This window comes from Oncorhynchus mykiss, chromosome 9, assembly GCF_057628025.1.
Source record: "Oncorhynchus mykiss isolate SJ-2025 chromosome 9, ASM5762802v1, whole genome shotgun sequence".
Lineage (NCBI taxonomy): Eukaryota > Metazoa > Chordata > Actinopteri > Salmoniformes > Salmonidae > Oncorhynchus > Oncorhynchus mykiss.
The window spans coordinates 48,372,883-48,394,916 of record NC_143030.1 but is presented as its reverse complement, the minus strand read 5'-3'; the positions used below and the strand labels follow the sequence as shown (position 1 = coordinate 48,394,916).

Here is a 22,034-nt window from a genome sequence, read left to right as displayed (position 1 = left end):
AAATATTCTCTCAGTCTCATGGCAAAATGTTTAGAATAGCAGAAAATAGCAGGAGATTCTTGATAAATATTGGCTTTTAAATATTATTCATTTCCATGTCGGCTCTTCGCTTGGAAATGTCCTTGTCTGGAGCAAAGGATCTCAATTTCAAACTCTCCAAAAAAGTGTTTAAAATGAAAGAAAACTGGCAATAATGGATATTAACTGGAAAATTATCTTATGTAGTTTCTTGCAATAGCCCTCTGTGACTTTAAATAATATTTCTCTCAAAACTGCGATTCCCAAAAGATGTGTCCGGAGATTTGGTCAACTCTGTCAGATTTGTTTAAAATGCTGAATGAATCAGGAATGAGCAGGGCCAGCTATACCATAAGGACCCCGTATTCATGTCCTCATTACATGTAGTGCCACGAGATCACTAATGGTCTGTAAAGTTCTCTACTTTTGATAGATTTAAACAAACAATATTGGAATCTCCATGGTCACAACTATAAACTGTCAACTCCTTCTGTATAATAGATTACGATATAATATGAATTTTGGTTCAAATATGTTACATTTAATTAGGTTTTAGAGTCGTAAGCAACTGAGGAAAAACCAAATTGCTTCTGTGTATACAAACTTGAAATAGGAAGAAAATGTTTTTAGAGGTTTTTAGAGGTCGACCGATTATGATTTTTCAACGCCGATACCGATACCGAATATTGGAGGGCCAAAAAAAGCCGATACCGATACCGAATATTGGAGGGCCAAAAAAAGCCGATACCGATACCGAATATTGGAGGGCCAAAAAAAGCCGATACCGATACCGAATATTGGAGGGCCAAAAAAAGCCGATACCGATACCGAATATTGGAGGGCCAAAAAAAGCCGATACCGATACCGAATATTGGAGGGCCAAAAAAATTGTCTTTATTTATTTGTAATAATGACAATTACAACAATACTGAATGAACACTTATTTTAACTTAATATAATACATCATTAAAAATCTATTTAGCCTCAAATAAATAATGAAACATGTTCAATTTGATTTAAATAAAGCAAAAACAAAGTCTTGGAGGAGAAAGTAAAAGTGCAATATGTGCCATGTAAAAAAGCTAACGTTTAAGTTCCTCGCTCAGAACATGAGAACATATGAAAGTTGGTGGATCCTTTTAACATGAGACTTCAGTATTCCAAGGTTGTAGGTTGTAGTTAATATAGTATTTATAGGACTATTTTTCTCTATGCCATTTGTATTTCATATACAGTGAGGGAAAAAAGTATTTGATCCCCTGCTGATTTTGTACGTTTGCCCACTGACAAAGAAATTATCAGTCTATAATTTTAATGGTAGGTTTATTTGAACAGTGAGAGACAGAATATGTCAGAATGCTGTTCATCGACTGCAGCTCCGCATTTAACACCATAGTGCCCTCCCTGTGCAACTGGGTACTGGACTTCCTGACGGGCCACCCCCAGGTGGTGAGGGTAGGCAACAACATCTCCACCCCGCTGATCCTCAACACTGGGGCCCCACAAGGGTGCGTTCTGAGCCCTCTCCTGTACTCCCTGTTCACCCACGACTGCGTGGCCACGCACGCCTCCAACTCAATCATCAAGTTTGCGGACGACACAACAGTGGTAGGCTTGATTACCAACAACGAAGAGACGGCCTACAGGGAGGAGGTGAGGGCCCTCGGAGTGTGGTGTCAGGAAAATAACCTCACACTCAACGTCAACAAAACTAAGGAGATGATTGTGGACTTCAGGAAACAGCAGAGGGAACACCCCCCTATCCATATCGATGGAACAGTAGTGGAGAGGGTAGTAAGTTTTAAGTTCCTCGGCGTACACATCACAGGCAAACTGAATTGGTCCACCCACACAGACAGCATCGTGAAGAAGGCGCAGCAGCGCCTCTTCAACCTCAGGAGGCTGAAGAAATTCGGCTTGTCACCAAAAGCACTCACAAACTTCTACAGATGCACAATCGAGAGCATCCTTTCGGGCTGTATCACCACCTGGTACGGCAACTGCTCCGCCCACAACCATAAGGCTCTCCTCCAGAGGGTAGTGAGGTCTGCACAACGCATCACCGGGGGCAAACTACCTGCCTTCCAGGACACCTACACCACCCGATGTCACAGGAAGGCCATAAAGATCATCAAGGACATCAACCACCCGAGCCACTGCCTGTTCACCCCGCTATCATCCAGAAGGCGAGGTCAATACAGGTGCATCAAAGCTGGGACCGAGAGACTGAAAAACAGCTTCTATCTCAAGGCCATCAGACTGTTAAACAGCCACCACTAACATCGAGTGGCTGCTGCCAACACACTGACTCAACTCCAGCCACTTTAATAATGGGAATTGATGGGAAATGATGTAAAATATATCACTAGCCACTTTAAACAATGCTACCTAATATAATGTTTACATACCCTACATTATTAATCTCATATGTATACGTATATACTGTACTCTATATCATCTACTGCATCTTTATGTAATACATGTATCACTAGCCACTTTAATTATGCCACTTTGTTTACATACTCATCTCATATGTATATACTGTACTCAATACCATCTTGCCTATGCTGCTCTGTACCATCACTCATTCATATATCTTTATGTACATATTCTTTATCCCCTTACACTTGTGTCTATAAGGTAGTAGTTTTGGAATTGTTAGCTAGATTACTTGTTGGTTATTACTGCATTGTCGGAAATAGAAGCACAAGCATTTCGCTACACTCGCATTAACATCTGCTAACCATGTGTATGTGACAAATACAATTTGATTTGATTTGATTTGATAACAACAACAAAATCCAGAAAAAAATGTTATAAATTGATTTGCATTTTAATGAGGGAAATAAGTATTTGACCCCTCTGCAAAACCTGACTTAGTACTTGGTGGCAAAACCCTTGTTGGCAATCCCAGAGGTCAGATGTTTCTTGTAGTTGGCCACCAGTTTGCACACATCTCATGAGGGATTTTGTCCCACTCCTCTTTGCAGATCTTCTCCAAGTCATTAAGGTTTCAAGGCTGACGTTTGGCAACTCGAACCTTCAGCTCCCTCCACAGATTTTCTGTGGGATTAAGGTCTGGAGACTGGCTAGGCCACTCCAGGACCTTGATTTGCTTCTTCTTGAGCCACTCCTTTGTTGCCTTGGCCGTGTGTTTTGGGTCATTGTCATGCTGGAATACCCATCCATGACACATGTTCAATGCACTGGCTGAGGGAAGGAGGTTCTCACCCAAGATTTGATGGTACATGGCCCCGTCCATCGTCCCTTTGATGCGGTGAAGTTGTCCTGTCCCCTTAGCAGTAAAACACCCCCAAAGCATAATGTTTCCACCTCCATGTTTGACGGTGGGGATGGTGTTCTTGGGGTCATAGGCAGCATTCCTCCTCCTCCAAACACAGCGAGTTGAGTTGATGCCAAAGAGCTCCATTTTGGTCTCATCTGACCACAACACTTTCACCCAGGTTGTCCTCTGAATCATTCAGATGTTCATTGGCAAACTTCAGACGGGCATGTATATGTTCTTTCTTGAGCAGGGGGGCCTTGTGGGCGCTGCAGGATTTCAGTCCTTCATAGCGTAGTGTGTTACCAATTGTTTTCTTGGTGACTATGGTCCCAGCTGCCTTGAGATCATTGACAAGATCCTCCCGTGTAGTTCTGGGCTGATTCCTCACCGTTCTCATAATCATTGCAACTCCACAAGGTGAGATCTTGCATGGAGCCCCAGGCCAAGGGAGATTGACAGTTATTTTGTGTTTCTTCCATTTGCGAATAATCGCACCAACTGTTGTCACCTTCTCACCAAGCTGCTTGGCGATGGTCTTGTAGCCCATTCCAGTCTTGTGTAGGTCTACCATCTTGTCCCTGACATCCTTGGAGAGCTCTTTGGTCTTGGCCATGGTGGAGAGTTTGGAATCTGATTGATTGATTGCTTCTGTGGACAGGTGTCTTTTATACAGGTAACAAACTGAGATTAGGAGCACTCCCTTTAAGAGTGTGCCCCTAATCTCAGCTCGTTACCTGTATAAAAGACACCTTGGAGCCAGAAATCTTTCTGATTGAGGGGGTCAAATAATTATTTTCCTCATTAAAATGCAAATCAATTTATAACATTTTTGACATGCGTTTTTCTGGATTTTGTTGTTGTTATTCTGTCTCTCACTGTTCAAATGAACCTACCATTAAAATTATAGACTGATCATTTCTTTGTCAGTGGGCAAACGTACAAAATCAGCAGGGGATCAAATACTTTTTTCCTTCACTGTACCTTTGACTATTGGATGTTCTTATAGGCACTTTAGTATTGCCAGTGTAACAATATAGCTTGCGTCCCTCTCCTCGCCCCTACCTGGGCTCGAACCAGGAACACATCGACAACAGCCACCCTCAAAGCATCGTTACCCATCGCTCCACAAAAGCCGTGGCCCTTGCAGAGCAAGGGGAACAACTACTCCAAGTCTCAGAGCGAGTGACGTTTGAAACACTATTAGCGCGCACCCCGCTAACTAGTTAGCCATTTCACATCGGTTACACCAGCCTAATCTCGGGAGTTGTTAGTTTTGAAGTCATAAACAGCGCAATACTTGAAGCATTGCGAAGAGCTGCTGGCAAATGCACAAAAGTGCTGTTTGAATGAATGCTTACGAGCCTGCTGCTGCCTACGACCGCTCAGTCAGACTGCTTTATCAAATATCAAATCATAGACTTAATTATAACATAATAACACACAGAAATACAAGCCTTTGGTCATTAATATGGTCGAATCCAGAAACTATCATTTCGAAAACACAACGTTTATTATTTCAGTGAAATACGGAACCATTCGGTATTTTATCTAACGGGTGGCATCCCTAAGTCTAAATATTCCTGTTACATTGTACAACCTTCAATGTTATGTCATAATTACGTAAAATTCTGGCAAATTAGTTCGCCAGGCTGCCCAAACTGTTGCATATACCCTGACTCTGCGTGCAATGAACGCAAGAGAAGTGACACAATTTCACCTGGTTAATATTGCCTGCTAACCTGGATTTCTTTTAGCTAAATATGCAGGTTTAAAAATATATACTTCTGTGTATTGATTTTAAGAAAGGCATTGTTGTTTATGGTTAGGTACATTCGTGCAACGATTGTGCTTTTTTCGCAAATGCGCTTTTGTTAAATCATCCCCCTGTGTTGCATCGATTATATGCAACACAGGACACGCTAGATAAACTAGTAATATCATCAACCATGTGTAGTTAACTAGTGATTATGATTGATTGATTGATTGTTTTTTCTAAGATAAGTTTAATGCTAGCTAGCAACTTACCTTGGCTTCTTACTGCATTTGCGTAACAGGCAGGCTCCTCGTGGAGTGCAATGTAATCTGGTGGTTAGAGCGTTGGACTAGTTAACTGTAAGGTTGCAAGATTGAATCCCGGAGCTGACAAGGTAAAAATCTGTCGTTCTGCCCCTCAACAAGGCAGTTAATTTCTTGGTGACAGGTGGGCAGTATTGAGTAGCTTGGATGAATAAGGTGCCCAGAGTAAACTGCTTGCTACTCTGTCCCAGATGCTAATATATGCATATTATTAGTAGTATTGGATAGAAAACACTCTGAAGTTTCTAAAATGTTTGAATGATGTCTGTGGGTATAACAGAACTCATATGGCAGGCGAAAACCTGAGAAAAATCCAACCAGGAAGTGGGAAATCTGAGGCTTATAGTTTTTTAACTCAGTCCCTATTGTAGATATGGGACCGAATGGGACCGAATGAGAGAGCAATGAGTCAGGTGTCTGGCAGAGTGCCACAGGCTCGTATTGCGCGGTCACGAGAGAGTTAGCTCTCGTTCCATTGCTTTTCTACAGACATAGGAATTCTCTGGTTGGAAAATTATTGAAGATTTATGATAAAAACATCCTAAACATCCTAAAGATTGATTCCATACTTAGTTTGACAAGTTTCTACGTCCGACGTTCGGCTGGACCTGAATGCGCTTTTGGATTTGTTCACCAAACGCCCTAACAAAATAAGCTATTTGTACATAAATTATGGACTTTATCGAATAAATCAAACATTTATGGTGGAACTGGGATTCCTGGGAGTGCATTCTGATGAAGATCATCAAAGGTAAGTGAATATTTATAATGCTATTTCTGACTAATGTTGACTACCCAATTTGGCGGATATCTTTTTGGCTGCTTTGTTGTCTGAACGCTGTACTCAGATTATTGCATGGTCTGCTTTTTCCGTAAAGTTTTTTTTTAATCTGACACAGCGGTTGCATTAAGGAGAAGTATATCTCTAATTCCATGTATAACACTTGTATTTTCATCAACATTTATGTAAATAGTATTTCTGTAAATTGACGTGGCTCTCTGCAAGGTCACTGCATGCGCCAATGTAAAATTAGATTTTTGGATATAAATATGCACTTTATCGAACAAAACATACATGTATTGTGTAACATGAAGTCCTATGAGTGTCATCTGACGAAAGTCATCAAAGTTTAGTGATTAATTTTATCTCTATTTGTGCTATTTGTGACTCCTCTCTTTGGCTGGAAAAATGGCTGAATTATTCTGTGAGTTGGTGGTGACCTAACATAATCGTTTGTGGTGCTTTCGTTGTAAAGCCTATTTGAAATCAGACACTGTGGTGGGATTAACAACAAGATTACCTTTAAACGGTATGAAATACATGTATGTTTGAGGAATTTTAATTATGAGATTTTTGTTGTTTTGAATTTGGCGCCCTGCACTTTCACTGGCTGTTGGCGGGGTGGGACGCTACCATCCCACATATCCCAGAGAGGTTAACCCACCATTCCTAGGCCGTCATTGAAAATAAGAATGTGTTCTTAACTGACTTGCCTAGTTCAATAAAGGTGTAAGAAAAAACACAAAAAACAAACCGGCCAAATCGGTGTCCAAAAATACAGATTTCCGATTGTTATGAAAACTTGAATTAATCGACCATTCCGATTAATCGGTCGACCTCTACTGGACACATGGGCATAAAAACAGTATCCACGAGTTCATCTAACTCTGGGGAAGAAGATAAAGGGTATTTTTGCAAAAATCCCAAAGTATCCCTTTAAGACAAATATTTGTGGGGGAAAAGTTGAGATTGTTCCTGTCTTCCAAGAATCCCTGAGCTCATTTTCTCTCAGCATCATGGCAAAATGTGTAAAATAGTAATAATAATAATGCTCTTATAAAAATGTCACTGCATGTGATGCAGATGATTGTAATTACTAAAACATGTTCAGAATGTGCTAAGAATGTATAAGACAATACCATGAGGATGCAAATCAAAAGGAAGCTACTGGTGAAACTGACGAGGTACGTACAGCTCAGGTGAAGTAGACTCTAAGACAGGGATGGGGCTTCTTATTGAAAAGCAGAGGGCAGGTGTGGTATGTGCAGGCTTTCATTCTAGCCAAGCAGTAAGACGACAGATTATATTAATAAAACTGCAATTGAGGAACATTTTGCCTACAGATATGCTGGTAGTGCAAGCACTATAAAATATAAACTTAGGGCTAACATTTCACAGCTTTAGCAGCCAATGCTTGTTCCTGGTGCAAATCAGTCACACACACTCTACCCAGTTCCGCACAGGCACACACGTACCCCAGGCTGCGTGTTGCAGTGGCGTGTTCCTATGATGCATCCAGCTTCCTCAATCATCTTCAGGATGGTGCCACCATGCACGTTGCCCACTATGTTGGCATCATCGGGACGCATGATCCTGGCACAGACAGAAATGGACAGCATCACAAATTAGCATTCAGAATAGAAGAATACAATGGTTTACTGTTCTCAAATGAGGAAGTTCTCTTCACTGCCTCCTACATAGGTACATGAATTGCACCAGTACAGTTGCAGTAACATCTATAGGTGACAGTCTCAATAAGAAGGTTAGATCAACTGATCAGTAGACAGGTAGGTACTGTCGACAAAAGAGCAATGCTACAGTTTTTTTCGGTAACTTTCCCCAGAGCTTTTCTTGGTGCTACATTCATCATTAGATCCCACTTCGTCAGCTGTTTCCCCAAAACCATTTTCTGCACTATAAATAAAGTATAGTAACTCTCTCTCTCTCTCTCTCTCTGTGAATGTTGATGCATTAGTTAAATATGAGGTGAAGTTAAAATAGTTTTTTTTATTGAAAGTTTTTTGTAGCTAGAGGAATACAAAAGCCATTCTGTACAAACATTCATACACGCATTTGAATACTTTGTTTGGATCTAGAATGAACCAAATGGAGTACAAAGGGAGTACAAATATTTTTTCATTCACACATTCTTGGTTCAATAATCATAAATCATTCTTATCAGTTTCATAATCAGAATGTTATATTTGTATAAATATTTTGATCAATGCTTTTTATGTTTTGTTTTTTGGTATGCCAGCGTTCCACGACCCTCACACGCGCGCGCGCACACACGCACACACACACACACACACACACACACACACACACACACACACACACACACACACACACACACACACACACACACACACACACACACACACACACACACACACACACACACAAACAGCTCTCTCAGCTATTAATCATAGAAGTTACAAGGCAAATCTCCACTATTTCTGGCCAGATGGACTGAGCTTCTCTGTCTCCCAACAAATTTAGAGTATCATAGCAGTTAAGTCAGATTGATCACCCCCATCAGCTGTCCCTAACTAACTGTGGCACGTTTCCTCTTTCTGTTCACAGGCCCCACTGAAGTGTGCTCCTACATTTCCTCTTCCTGTCCACAGGCCTCACTGAAGTGTGCTCCACCTAAAAAGCCATCTACATCACACACCCCAATGAGTTAATGGCCTGCTCTGTTTGAATGTGTCATTAGGACAGTGGGCACACAGACATTATGTAGCGTCAATACACACTGTTCAAGACTCCTGACAAACTCACTCATGCAGATCGTACACATCCATGACCTTACGTATCTACGCACACACACACACACACACACACACACACACACACACACACACACACACACACACACACACACACACACACACACACACACACACACACACACACACACACACACACACGAGCACGCACACACAAACAGATAAGCAACCACAAATAATAGGACAGTCTTATACAAATCCACATTGTGTAAGCCTGCTACTTCTGACAGTAATCTTTAACATTATTTCACAATCATAAATTGACATTTTACATTTTGGTCATTGCAAGTAAAACATTCCTTAATAAATCTGCTATCAGTGAAATCCGTGCCAGTAAGAAGAGCCAAGTGCACTTCCAATTTGTCTCACTTTGATTCATATTCAATGCATGACTGACCACTAAGTAATAGGGAGAAACTAATGACCAATAGCTTGCAATGTTAGAAAATCAGCATTGTAATCACAATGGAGGTTACTGTATACTGAACCTGTCTCTTTACTTAATTAACTGACTAAATGACAAAAGGACACAGGTAGTCTGGCATAACTCACTCAAAGAAGTAGGCTACAAAGCATGATCATGGACTCATGGAAAAAATGTGTGTGTGTGTGTGTGTGTGTGTGTGCGTCAACTCTACCTGCTGAGTTGCTGTTTGGGACCCATCTCCAGTCTGCTGATTGAGGGAAACCTGTGTGCAACCTGTGTGTCTTAACACTCCTGCTGTCTGTCTGTCTATCTGTCTCTACAACCAGTCTGTGACCAGTCCATCAGCCTCTCTGCTTTTCATTCGCTACTCTTCATTCACCACTCATCTCCCTGTTACAACCCACAATGACATCATACTCTGACACCATCACACTGACGCCGCCTCTGTTGTGATTTCCGGACTAACTGGCTTCCTAGCACTCGCGCTACTGCCCATCCCCATGGGACCTTGGCCAATAAGAGCTTCCCTCTCCATGTGGTTGCCATGGCAATTGCCATATTTGGAGAGCAGGACAGAAAATATTGTGGGGAGGTTGAGCTTTCATTTGATCTGGCAATGTAAATGTCATAATCATAGTCATTTTAATAATGAGTTACAGGAAAGAGATGTACGGTATGATTGGCATGTGTAAAGGTAATACAAGAACATCTGTCTGCATTACACTGAGATCAAATGTAATGCATGTGTGTGTGTGTGTGTGTCTGCCTATGTGTGTGTCCAGGGTTTATGATTAACCAGATGAAGCCCAGCACCTCCGTGTCTCTAATCTCAGCATCTCTCTTTTATGACTCGACACAGTGACACACACTTTCCTCCTTCTAACAAAGAACCAAATAGCAAGATCTGGAAACCCGATAGGGACGAGAACCAGTTTGAATCTCTTAGATCAAAGCTATTTTTAAATCCATAGCCATCACGACATTACACATTTTCCCAGGAAAATGCCACTCCAGGGCCCAGTTTTTCAAAGCATTTAATACAGCTCAAAATGATCCTGTGTTGTGTTCAATTCTGTTCCATGTTAAATGTGTATCTCCCTTCTTTTGAAAAGTAACTGCTTAAAAAGTGGAACAAAGTTCTTATGCTATCATTAATCATCCCATGTAGGCTAACCGGTATGACTATAACAGACAATAAGTCAACAGATCAGTGTAGAAAGTGTTCATTAAATCATCGTCAAACGACTATAATGTGGTGCTGATTCTCCTTTCGAAAAATCCATGTCCAGCTGACATGCCACAAGAAGAAACAACAACATGCAAAATACAAAATACAAAACAGTTTACCTAAGAGGCGAATGGCAAACGACCAAACATTTTGCGTGCTTTCGAAAAATCCGTCCTGTCCCATGAAAGTGCATCATTGATGTAATTAAGACATTAAAAGCTGTGGTGCGTCCACAGGTACTACAAGCACATGACTGACTGAGGTTCAGCATCACCAATATTACATCAGGGTCGTGTTCAGTTGGATTTTCTTTTAAATGTTTCTAAACAGAAAATGAAAATTTGCAGTACTTATTGGACAATCCGAGGTAGTCCCTACCAGTTTCAGTCTGTTTTCTTACATTTGATGCCTAATGAACACATCCCTATGTGTTCTCTCAACAGGCCTACCTAGCGAGAGAGGTATCTGTGAAACAAACACACACACAGCTGTTCCTGGCAGCCACTCCACATACACTTTTTTTCCAGTGACGTCTTCTCGATTAATATGGTAAGGGGAATGATTAAGGGGAATGAATAGCTGAAATATACGCGAAATGGCTTAACAGAATGAGCATCTTCAGTGTTAAGATGATACATTGCCTCTTGGAGAGGTTCAAAGTAGTAAGCTGCACCAAATTTCCTGTAAACTAAGTCTGATATTGACAAGAACAGAGAGGTATTGTATGTAAAAAATGCATCATCTACAGTAAACATGCATCCAAAATGTTATCAACAGACCCCTTACCGTGGCAGAGGCTGCAAGGTTGGTTCATACTAGCCTAAAGAAATCAGCGGTCAATTCTATCATTATGACATTTCGCAAAGAAAATAAGTCAGTTTGCAGAATATGCAATATGCTTTACCACAAAATGACATATTTGAATACATGTAAATTCACACAATATAATATACTACGTGTTGTATGTATCTTGTTAGTACCTGTATTCTTATGACGGCACCGGAGAGAATGGCTCCCGTTTTACGCCCTCCTAACCAATTGTGCTATTGTGTGTGTTTTATGGCGTTATCTGCCACTCTCTTATGACCGAAAAGGGCTTCTAGAACTCAGGACACCGATTACTCACCTCGTATTGAAAGTCAATTTTTTCTTTAATGAGTCAGACGAGAGGGATTTCCTCCAGACACCTGACAAGGCCCTCATCCCCGTCATTCGCAGGAGAAAGAGACGGAGATATCGAGGACGAAGGTCGGGTGCCTTGTAAGGATCCGGCGGCAAGTGGGTAATTTGCCTTTACCATCGGTCCTATTAGCCAACGTACAATCATTGGATAATAAAATAGATGAACTACAAGCATGTATATCCTACCAACGGGACTTTAAAAACTGTAATATCTTATGTTTCACCGAGTTGTGGCTGAACAACAACATGAACAACATACAGCTGGCAGGTTATACACTGTATTGGCAGGATAGAACAGTAGCCTCTGGTAAGACAAGGGGTGGCGGTCTATGTATATTTGTAAACAACAGCTGGTGCACGATATCTAAGGAAGTCTTGAGGTTTTGCTCACCTGAGGTAGAGTATCTCATGATAAGCTGTAGAAAACAATATTTACCAAGAGAGTTTTCATCTATATTCTTCGTAGCTGTCTATTTACCACCATAAACCGATGCTGGCCCTGACACCGCACTCAATGAGCTGTATATGGCCATAATCAAACAGGAAAATGCTCATCCAGAGGCGGAGCTCCTAGTGGCAGGGGACTTTAATGCAGGGACACTTAAATCTGTTTACCTCATTTCTACCAGCATGTTAAGTGTGCAGGCAGAGGGGAAAAAACACGAGACCACCTTTACTCCACACAGAGACGCATACAAAGCTCTCCCTCACCCTCTATTTGTCAAATCTGACCATAATTATCCATCATTATATCCTCCTGATTCCTGCTTACAAGCAAAAACTAAAGTAGGAAGAACCAGTGACTCAGTCAATAAAAAAGTGGTCAGATGAAGCAGATGCTAAGCTACAGGAGTGTTTTGCTAGCACAGACTGGGATATGTTCCACGATTCTTCCGATGGCATTGAGCAGTACACCACATCAGTTACTGGCTCCTAAGTCCGTCGATGACGTCGTCCCCACAGTGACTGTACATACATACCCCAACCAGAAGCCATGGATTACAGGCAACATCCGCGCTGAGCTAAAGGGTAGAGCTGCCCCTTTCAAGGAGCGGGACTCAAACCCAGAAGGTTATAAGAAATCCCGCTATGCCCTCCGACGAACCGGCAAAGCAGCAAAGCGTCAATAGGCAAAGCATGAACACAGGACTAAGATCAAATCGTACTACACCGGCTCCGATGCTCGTCGGATATGGCAGGGCTTGAAAACTATTACAGACTACAAAGCGAAGCACAGCCCCGATCTGCCCAGTGACACAAGCCTACCAGATTAGCTAAATTACTTCTGTGCTCGCTTTGAGGCAAGTAACACTGAAGCATGCATGAGCATCAGCTGTTCCAGACGACTGTGTGATCACGCTCTCCAAAGCCGATGTGAGTAAGACCTTTAAACAGGTCAACATTCACAGACACGCAGGGCCAAACGGATTCGCAGGACGTGTACTCCAAGCATGCACTGACCAACTGGCAAGTGTCTTCACTGACATGTTCAAACTCTCCCTGTCTGAGTCTGTAATATCAACATGTTTGAAGCAGACCACCATAGTCCCTATGCCCAAGCACACTAAGGGAACCTGCTTAAATGACTACCGACACGTAGCACTCACATTGGTAGCCATGAAGTGCTTTGAAAGGCTGGTCATGGCCCACATCAACTCCATTATCACAGAAATCCTAGACACACTACAATTTGCATACCGCCCCAACAGATCCACATATGATGGAATCTCTATTGCACTCCACACTGCCCTTTCCCACCTGGACAAAAGGAACAACTATGTGAGAATGCTGTTCCTTGACTACAGTTCAGCGTTCAACACCATAGGGCCCTCAAAGCTCATCACTAAGGTAAGGACCCTGGGACTAAACACCTCCATCTACAACTGGATCCTGGACTTCCTGACGGGCCGCCCCCAGGTGGTTATGGGTAGGTAACCACACATCCGCCACGCTGATCCTCAACACGGGGGCCGCTCAGGGGTGCGTGCTTAGTCCCCTACTGTACTCCCCATTCACTCATGAATGCACGGCCAGGCACGGCTCCAACACCATCATTAAGTTTGCTGATGACACAACAGTGGTAGGCCTGATCACTGACAACGATGAGACAGCCTATAAGGAGGAGGTCAGAGACCTGGCAGTGTGGGTCCAGGACAACAACCTCTCCGTCAACGTGATCAAGATGAAAGAGTTGATTGTGGAATACAGGAAAAGGAGGACCAAGCACACCCCCATTCTCATCGACGGGGCTGGCAGTGGAGCTGGTTGAGAGCTTCAAGGTCCTTGTTGTCCACATCACCAACAAACTATCATGGTCCAAGCACACCAAGACAGTTGTGAAGAGGGCACGACAAAACCTATTCCCCCTCAGAAGACTCAAAAGATTTGGCATGGGTCCTCAGATCCTCAAAAAGTTATACAGCTGCACCAACTGGTTGCATCAATGCCTGGTATGGCAACTGATCGGCCTCAAACCACAAGGCACTACAGAGGGTTGTGCGTACGGCCAAGTACATCACTGGGGCCAAGCTTCCTGCCATCCAGGACCTCTAAACCAGGCGGTGTCAGAGGAGTCATAGTCATAGACTGTTCTCTCTGCTACCGCATTTTTAGCTAATATCGGCCGATTCCGATATGTTTACCAATATATCTAATACACCAATGCATCCCTAGTAGTATTGGGTCCTACATTGAGTTCCTCAATGAGACTGAGTCGGCCTGTCAAGGTGAAGGGGTCACCTATGCCATTGTGTGGGACAGTGTCAGGTTCCACCATGCAGAGGTGGTTCAGGCATGGTTTCCAGTCCATCTCCGATTCCTGAACCTATACATGGCCCCATACTCTCCTTTCCTCAACCCTATCGAGGAATTATTTTCAGAATAGAGTTGGAAGGTGTATGATCGCCATCCACATGAGCATGCCCACTGATGAGTCATGCGATGACATCAACCCAGACCAATGTCAGGCTTGGATTCCCCATACCAAAAGGTTTTCCCCTAGGTGCATCAACAATCAGGACATTCACTGCGATATGGATGAGAACCTTTGGTCATAATGCTCAAGACAGGCTTGATGCAAACTACTGCCTGTTAACTAGTTTCTTTCTTTCAATTGTTTCCTTTGTTTAATTTAATCTGTTACAGTACACCCACGTTGGAATTATATCTGAAAAAATACAATGTATTCATGCATCAATAATTGTGGAAGATCTTCAATGATCACACCTTTGATCACACATGAGATAGAAATTATGGAAATGTTATTTTCAGTAAATGTTGATGGGTAGTACAAGTGTATAACCTAATGTTAAAACAGTGTAATGTACTATAGTTTACAGTACAGTAGCATATTACTTTCAGAAACATGTATCTTGTATTTTTTGCTATTGGATTAACTGGTTGGTAGCCCTTTTGACTCACAGCCACTGTCATCCTGTACACGGGTTGAAAATGGCAGGTTTTGTCATTGATAACCGCCTAAATTGGAATGCAGTGGCTATACAGTAACATGCTATAAATGACATTAAAGCTCAAGTTCTCTGCTTCACAGCACTGTATGGGTTTTGACTGACAGCAGTTATACACTTTAGCACCACGTGTGCGACAAGAAGATGTCCTCATCCCTCTGGCTAATTGGGCTACATTTGCAAAATTGTTTTTGTCTGAGTGAGGGAAACGCTGTAAATCGAGGAGTCGTCGATGTGTTCTGAAAGATGAGATTATAATAAATACCGCTTTGATGTCATAGAAGCAAACCACACACCCATGAGTCCAAATGTGCACTTCACATTTCCATTTTTTAAAACGAATGTCATTTACAGCATCAATGTTTATTATCGCTATGTTCGATCCACAGTTACAAGGATAACGTGTTATACCCTGGCTTGTCCTGAACAGAATGAGCCCATGTTCGTTGTATTGTGGAGACAATTAGCTGCGGAACACACACTTGCATGCACTCATGACTCCATTCTATGAGCACTAAAATTACAATCTATTACTCTGAAGTGCCTTTTGAAAGCCTAACACTGTAAGATCGTATTTTATAACTTAGCTAGTCATGTTGCAATAGAATAAGCTTTCAAATGATGCACATCTGACCCGGATTGTAATTTATTAATGGAACGTTTTTGGATTGCGTAAAAAAATAACTGTAATTGTGTTATGGTGGGAACTACAAGTGTGCTTGCTTCAGTTTCTCAATGGCAAAGCTAGGAGAGCTCAAAAAAGCACCTTATAGTTGAAGGCTCTTTCCTTGAGTCAAAAAAGTGCATTGAAATGACTTAGTAGCTGTGCAGTTTGGAGAGGCGTGTGGCCACTTGGAGACACCAGTTAGACCTCTCACTCAAACCCTTGTCATCCTTTTTTCTTATCTTGCACCTACTCCAAGATGTCTATGAATATTATTGTGTTACTGAATGTATCCAGAGTATTTAGAGATGTTGTTATTGACAGATGGTGTGAAAAGTACAGTAAATGACAAATGCATCTGGTTGGCGGAGAGTTTCCTGCAATTCTACACATTTTGTCATGGGGTGCAGAGGAAATTGGGCTGTTTTAAAGCAAATGTTCTTGCAATTCTACACATTTTGCCATGTCTAATGTTTATGAACCCCTACCCTAAGATACAGTGCCTTGCGAAAGTATTCGGCCCCCTTGAACTTTGCGACCTTTTTCACATTTCAGGCTTCAAACATAAAGATATAAAACTGTATTTTTTTGTGAAGAATCAACAACAAGTGGGACACAATCATGATGTGGAACGACATTTATTGGATATTTCAAACTTTTTTAACAAATCAAAAACTGAAAAAGTGGGCGTGCAAAATTATTCAGCCCCCTTAAGTTAATACTTTGTAGCGCCACCTTTTGCTGCGATTACAGCTGTAAGTCGCTTGGGGTATGTCTCTATCAGTTTTGCACATCGAGAGACTGAAATGTTTTCCCATTCCTCCTTGCAAAACAGCTCGAGCTCAGTGAGGTTGGATGGAGAGCATTTGTGAACAGCAGTTTTCAGTTCTTTCCACAGATTCTCGATTGGATTCAGGTCTGGACTTTGACTTGGCCATTGTAACACCTGGATATGTTTATTTTTGAACCATTCCATTGTAGATTTTGCTTTATGTTTTGGATCATTGTCTTGTTGGAAGACAAATCTCCATCCCAGTCTCAGGTCTTTTGCAGACTCCATCAGGTTTTCTTCCAGAATGGTCCTGTATTTGGCTCCATCCATCTTCCCATCAATTTTAACCATCTTTCCTGTCCCTGCTGAAGAAAAGCAGGCCCAAACCATGATGCTGCCACCACCATGTTTGACAGTGGGGATGGTGTGTTCACGGTGATGAGCTGTGTTGCTTTTACGCCAAACATAACATTTTGCATTGTTGCCAAAAAGTTCAATTTTGGTTTCATCTGACCAGAGCACCTTCTTCCACATGTTTGGTGTGTCTCCCAGGTGGCTTGTGGCAAACTTTAAACGACACTTTTTATGGATATCTTTAAGAAATGGCTTTCTTCTTGCCACTCTTCCATAAAGGCCAGATTTGTGCAATATACGACTGATTGTTGTCCTATGGACAGAGTCTCCCACCTCAGCTGTAGATCTCTGCAGTTCATCCAGAGTGATCATGGGCCTCTTGGCTGCATCTCTGATCAGTCTTCTCCTTGTATGAGCTGAAAGTTTAGAGGGACGGCCAGGTCTTGGTAGATTTGCAGTGGTCTGATACTCCTTCCATTTCAATATTATCGCTTGCACAGTGCTCCTTGGGATGTTTAAAGCTTGGGAAATCTTTTTGTATCCAAATCCAGCTTTAAACTTCTTCACAACAGTATCTCGGACCTGCCTGGTGTGTTCCTTGTTCTTCATGATGCTCTCTGCGCTTTTAACGGACCTCTGAGACTATCACAGTGCAGGTGCATTTATACGGAGACTTGATTACACACAGGTGGATTGTATTTATCATCATTAGTCATTTAGGTCAACATTGGATCATTCAGAGATCCTCACTGAACTTCTGGAGATAATTTGCTGCACTGAAAGTAAAGGGGCTGAATAATTTTGCATGCCCAATTTTTCAGTTTTTGATTTGTTAAAAAAGTTTGAAATATCCAATAAATGTCGTTCCATTTCATGATTGTGTTGTTGATTCTTCACAAAAAAATACAGTTTTATATCTTTATGTTTGAAGCCTGAAATGTGGCAAAAGGTCGCAAAGTTCAAGGGGGCCGAATACTTTCGCAAGGCACTGTATCTTACAACTTTACACTGGTGTCATCTGCTGACACAAGGGTCACAAAAAGCATTGTCTCATCATTTGAATCAAAACAGTGCATATAACAGCATGTGAATACAAGGTTGTTACTAGAGTAATTACAGTGTTAGACATTAACTTAATATAAAGTGTCAGCCTGCACGGCTATGTGTCCAGCGCTCATTTATGATACTTTATCTGGGATTGATTGCGTTTGCCTGAGACAATGAAACAAACAGAATATAGTCGCAAGAGTTCAAACCCTGCCCATCTAGCACTCCAGGCAGACTACAGCAAACGCTAAAATGATTTGAATGATTTCAAATAGTCTATTGTCTAAGCTTAGTGAAGTCATCGACAACAGAGAACAGATTTGATCTGATTCAGATAAGGCCCAAGCTGGGAGAGCAAGGTTTTATGTAGTCATGCCCTACAGTCTGGTTGGTCAAGTACCTAAAATAAGAACTTATAACTTGTACCGAACACTATCAGACACATTTTAACCAACATTACAAGAAAGTACAATCACATTACTCCAGATTAAGCCTCGCTGCATTGGCTGCCTGTAAAGTATCAGACCGACTCTTAAGGTTTTAATTTGAACATTCTAAGCGCTACATGGCATTGTCCTCTCTTACCTGGCAGTAGTCACAGACATGCTTGTTCCATACAATCCAGTATAAATGCTTCCCTCCAAATTGACTGACCCAAGTGTAAACAAATGCCAGGGGAGGAGCCTTGGCTAATGATCAACGTATATGGCCGGTACATGTCTAGAAACTACTCACTCTCATTTACTGCGTTGCTATGTCATGGATCTGCTCCACCCTGATTTATGATCCGAAAGGGAGGTGAAGTTAGTTGGATTTCCGCTTTTGCAATGGAATGTTCCAGAGTAGGACCAAGATGATTTTAATACATTATAAATGATTTTAGTATGTGAGAGTCATAAAGCATTGTAGCCTACTACAACTTACGTACAATGTTGTATTATCATTTTATAGCTGAAGATACTAACAAGCAGCTATGGTGTCCAATTGAATAGCTGCTACATAGAAATACATAACACTAGTATCCTTATAATAAGATAATAAGCCTTGTAATAAGACATTAATGACTATAACAAACTATTAAAGCATTATAGCAATCAGTGTTAAGTATAGGCTAGTCTGGCATTTTTTCTTCTTCATGGGACATGTTCATATTGAGCAATGCCTTTGTCTCTCTTGGTGTGGTGCAATGCTTCTTTCTACCTTTAGGAGGATGATAATACAGAACCATAATGCAGTGCAAATGGACGCTGCTGTAGACTACATTGTAAGACTCAGCAAAGGCATTTTATAAGATGAATGCTGCGACAAAAGCCAATGCAAATATTAACAAAACTACCGCCGACGGGAATGCGCATCATTTATCTGCCCATGTTTTACTGTTCTGTTTACTTTTTACGACAACCGGAACCGTTTGGGAGACGATTTAAAACGGCTACAATTATACTAGTCAGCACACACTGGTCCGACGTTTGCCCATTCAAACTGAATAGCGAGAGGTTATTTGGGAGTTTAATTATTTATTTATGTATTAGGCCTACTTGTTATTTACAGGGGTCTCGCAAATATACTATAAATGCCCCAGGACGACCTTAAGATGTCCTTGTTTGCCTCTACGCATCTTGTACCGGTTCGTCATCATATCCGAGCATCATTGTCGAAAAGATCCTCACACGACATGTGATCGCGTGCACAATTTGAGGCTCAGCTCCCGGTAGTCATTCTGTATTGTACTAAGAATAACAGTATTTGTCCCTATTATAGTGTGTCGTCCTTATGTGATTTCTATGCAGTCAACATTTGCCGGAATAGACCGAGAGCAAAATCTATTTGGCGGATTATCGGGCCGCTTTGAAATGTGCACGCAAACCGGTAGTTGAGCTGCTCTCCACAGTACACTCGTTGGATCTCATCCAATATGTCACAGATAAAGAAACATATAAATTACATTTCTTAACACAGCGCATCGTTTTGCTTACCTGCATATCTGGAGGGATGAGGCTGTGGCTTGCGATTGTGTTCCCGACATGATGATAATGATGACTGGCTCTTTGTTGAGCTTGTCTTGGCGCAAGTCTCCTGGTGCAGTGAGGATAGCAATATGCAGACTCAGTCGGGTAGCGTGCTATTGCAGCCGGTTAGCAAGATCAAGGGACATGGTTTTGACAGATCGTAAATTCAAGGAATATCCTACCGGTGAAGTTATAATGTAGCCTATTACTAGCTAGAAATGATCAGTGGTGTAAAGTACTTAAGTAAAAATACTTTAACGTACTACTTTTTTGTTGTTGTATCTGTACTTTACTTTACTATTTTATTTATTGACAACTTTTACTTTTACTTCACTACATTCCTAAAGAAAATAATGTACTTTTGACTCCATGCATTTCCCCTGACACCCAAAAGTTCTTGTTACATTTTGAATTCTTAGCAGGACAGGAAACTGGTCCAATTCACGCACTTACGAAGACAACATCCCTGGTCATCTACTGCCTCTGATCTGGTGGACTCACTAAACACAAATACTTCGTTTGTAAATTATGTCTGAGTGTTGGAGTGTGCCCATGGCTATCTGTTAATTAAAAAACAAGAAAATCGTGCCGTTTGGTTGACTTAATATGAGGAAATTGAAATGATTTAAACTTTTACTTTTGATACTTAAGTACATTTGATCAATTACATTTATTTTCATACTTAAGTATATTTTAACCCAAGTACTTTTAGACTTACTCAAGTGGTATTTTGCTGGTTGAGTCATTTTCTAATATTAACATATCTTTACTTTTACTCAAGTATGACAATTGGGTACTTTTCCACCACTGGAAAAAAACAGTTATTCGACATTTTGTTACATAGGCTGTAACATTACAAAATAATGTAATTTCCTCAGTGTACTTCTAAAGTTAAGTTTAGCCAAATAAATTAGTTGTTTTGTTGACAATGAAATGAGTCGGTTTCTTTGAATAGCGGTCTCATAACTGATTGCAGGCTTCCTGTTCACTATTTAGGCGAACATGTTTGTTTAGGTTAAACTGACAATGCATACAAAGAAAGTACTATATTTCAAAAGTTACCTGTTTTTGCTGTGGATCAGAACGAACGAACATCTAAATGTTTATTTAGGAGGTTAGCTGGTTTTCACAACTCACAACAGATGATAAGTTCCGTGAGATGCTGTCAGTGTCACCCTTTACAGGAAAAGCTAGCTAAACTGTTTAAGAACTTGCGTCACTGGCACATGCAGTTCAAATCATCACCATAAAAGACCGCGCGAGGGCAGCAGAGACTATCCCATTTGATGGGTCGCGACGATTTTTTATGTCGTCTGCAGGGGCGCGATTGTTCCTCACGACGACTGTCAGTCTAAGCGCCTATGCAAATCCAACAGCTGCAATATGTAACTTTTTGGGAGACCCAACCCCAAAAAATATAAATGAGTTATAGATATGTAATTGTAATTGAAAGCAAGTCTAAATTGCAGTTGATCTGTTCCATGTTAGCTATTTCTATGCTTCCGGTTCATACGCTTGGTTTTTGCGTCTTTTACTTTCGGTTTTGTACACCAGCTTCAAACAGCTGAAAATACAATATTTTGGTTATTGACAATATATTTCCACAGCGGTTTAGATGGTACAATGTTTCTCTACACTATGCGCATTGCTTGTTTTGTCACACAAACTGAAATTAGGCGAACTATTAGAATTCTAGAAACCAGTGCATATTGCACCTTAAACTTTGGGGTAACAGTTGGTGGGTGCACCTTGATTAGAGCGCTTTCCGTGCATATATAGAGTACGAATAAATGTTCTTACCAAGTAAAATGAAATAACGTTTTGGCGCTTTGTCGAGGGCTATGTTCTCACCTACATGCCGAGTCATACCAAAAAGGGATAGTTGAAATTAATAGGACGAGTAATATACCACAGTATTGTAGTTTTTAATA

At 41.3% G+C, this 22,034-nt stretch overlaps 1 protein-coding gene across 10 annotated transcripts in view; it reads right to left on the bottom strand.

Annotated features, from left to right (window-relative positions):
- The window catches only part of acot7 (acyl-CoA thioesterase 7), a 73,928-nt gene extending 52,438 nt beyond the window's left edge, over window positions 1-21,490 (bottom strand). Inside the window, exons 1-3 of one of the 10 annotated variants that reach the window (XM_036988074.2) lie at window positions 21,166-21,490; window positions 20,071-20,170; window positions 7,637-7,754 (exon numbers count right to left, since the gene is read on the bottom strand). In XM_036988074.2, coding sequence (XP_036843969.1) covers window positions 7,637-7,754; window positions 20,071-20,120 — 168 coding nt within the window. In that variant the 5' untranslated portion in view covers window positions 20,121-20,170; window positions 21,166-21,490. Of the gene's footprint in view, window positions 1-7,636; window positions 7,755-9,591; window positions 9,830-18,679; window positions 18,877-20,070; window positions 20,217-21,165 lie in introns of those variants that run through there. The other 9 variants (XM_036988071.2, XM_036988072.2, XM_090184374.1 and 6 more) reach the window with 9 other exon arrangements.
- Between the last annotated feature and the right edge of the window lie 544 nt (window positions 21,491-22,034).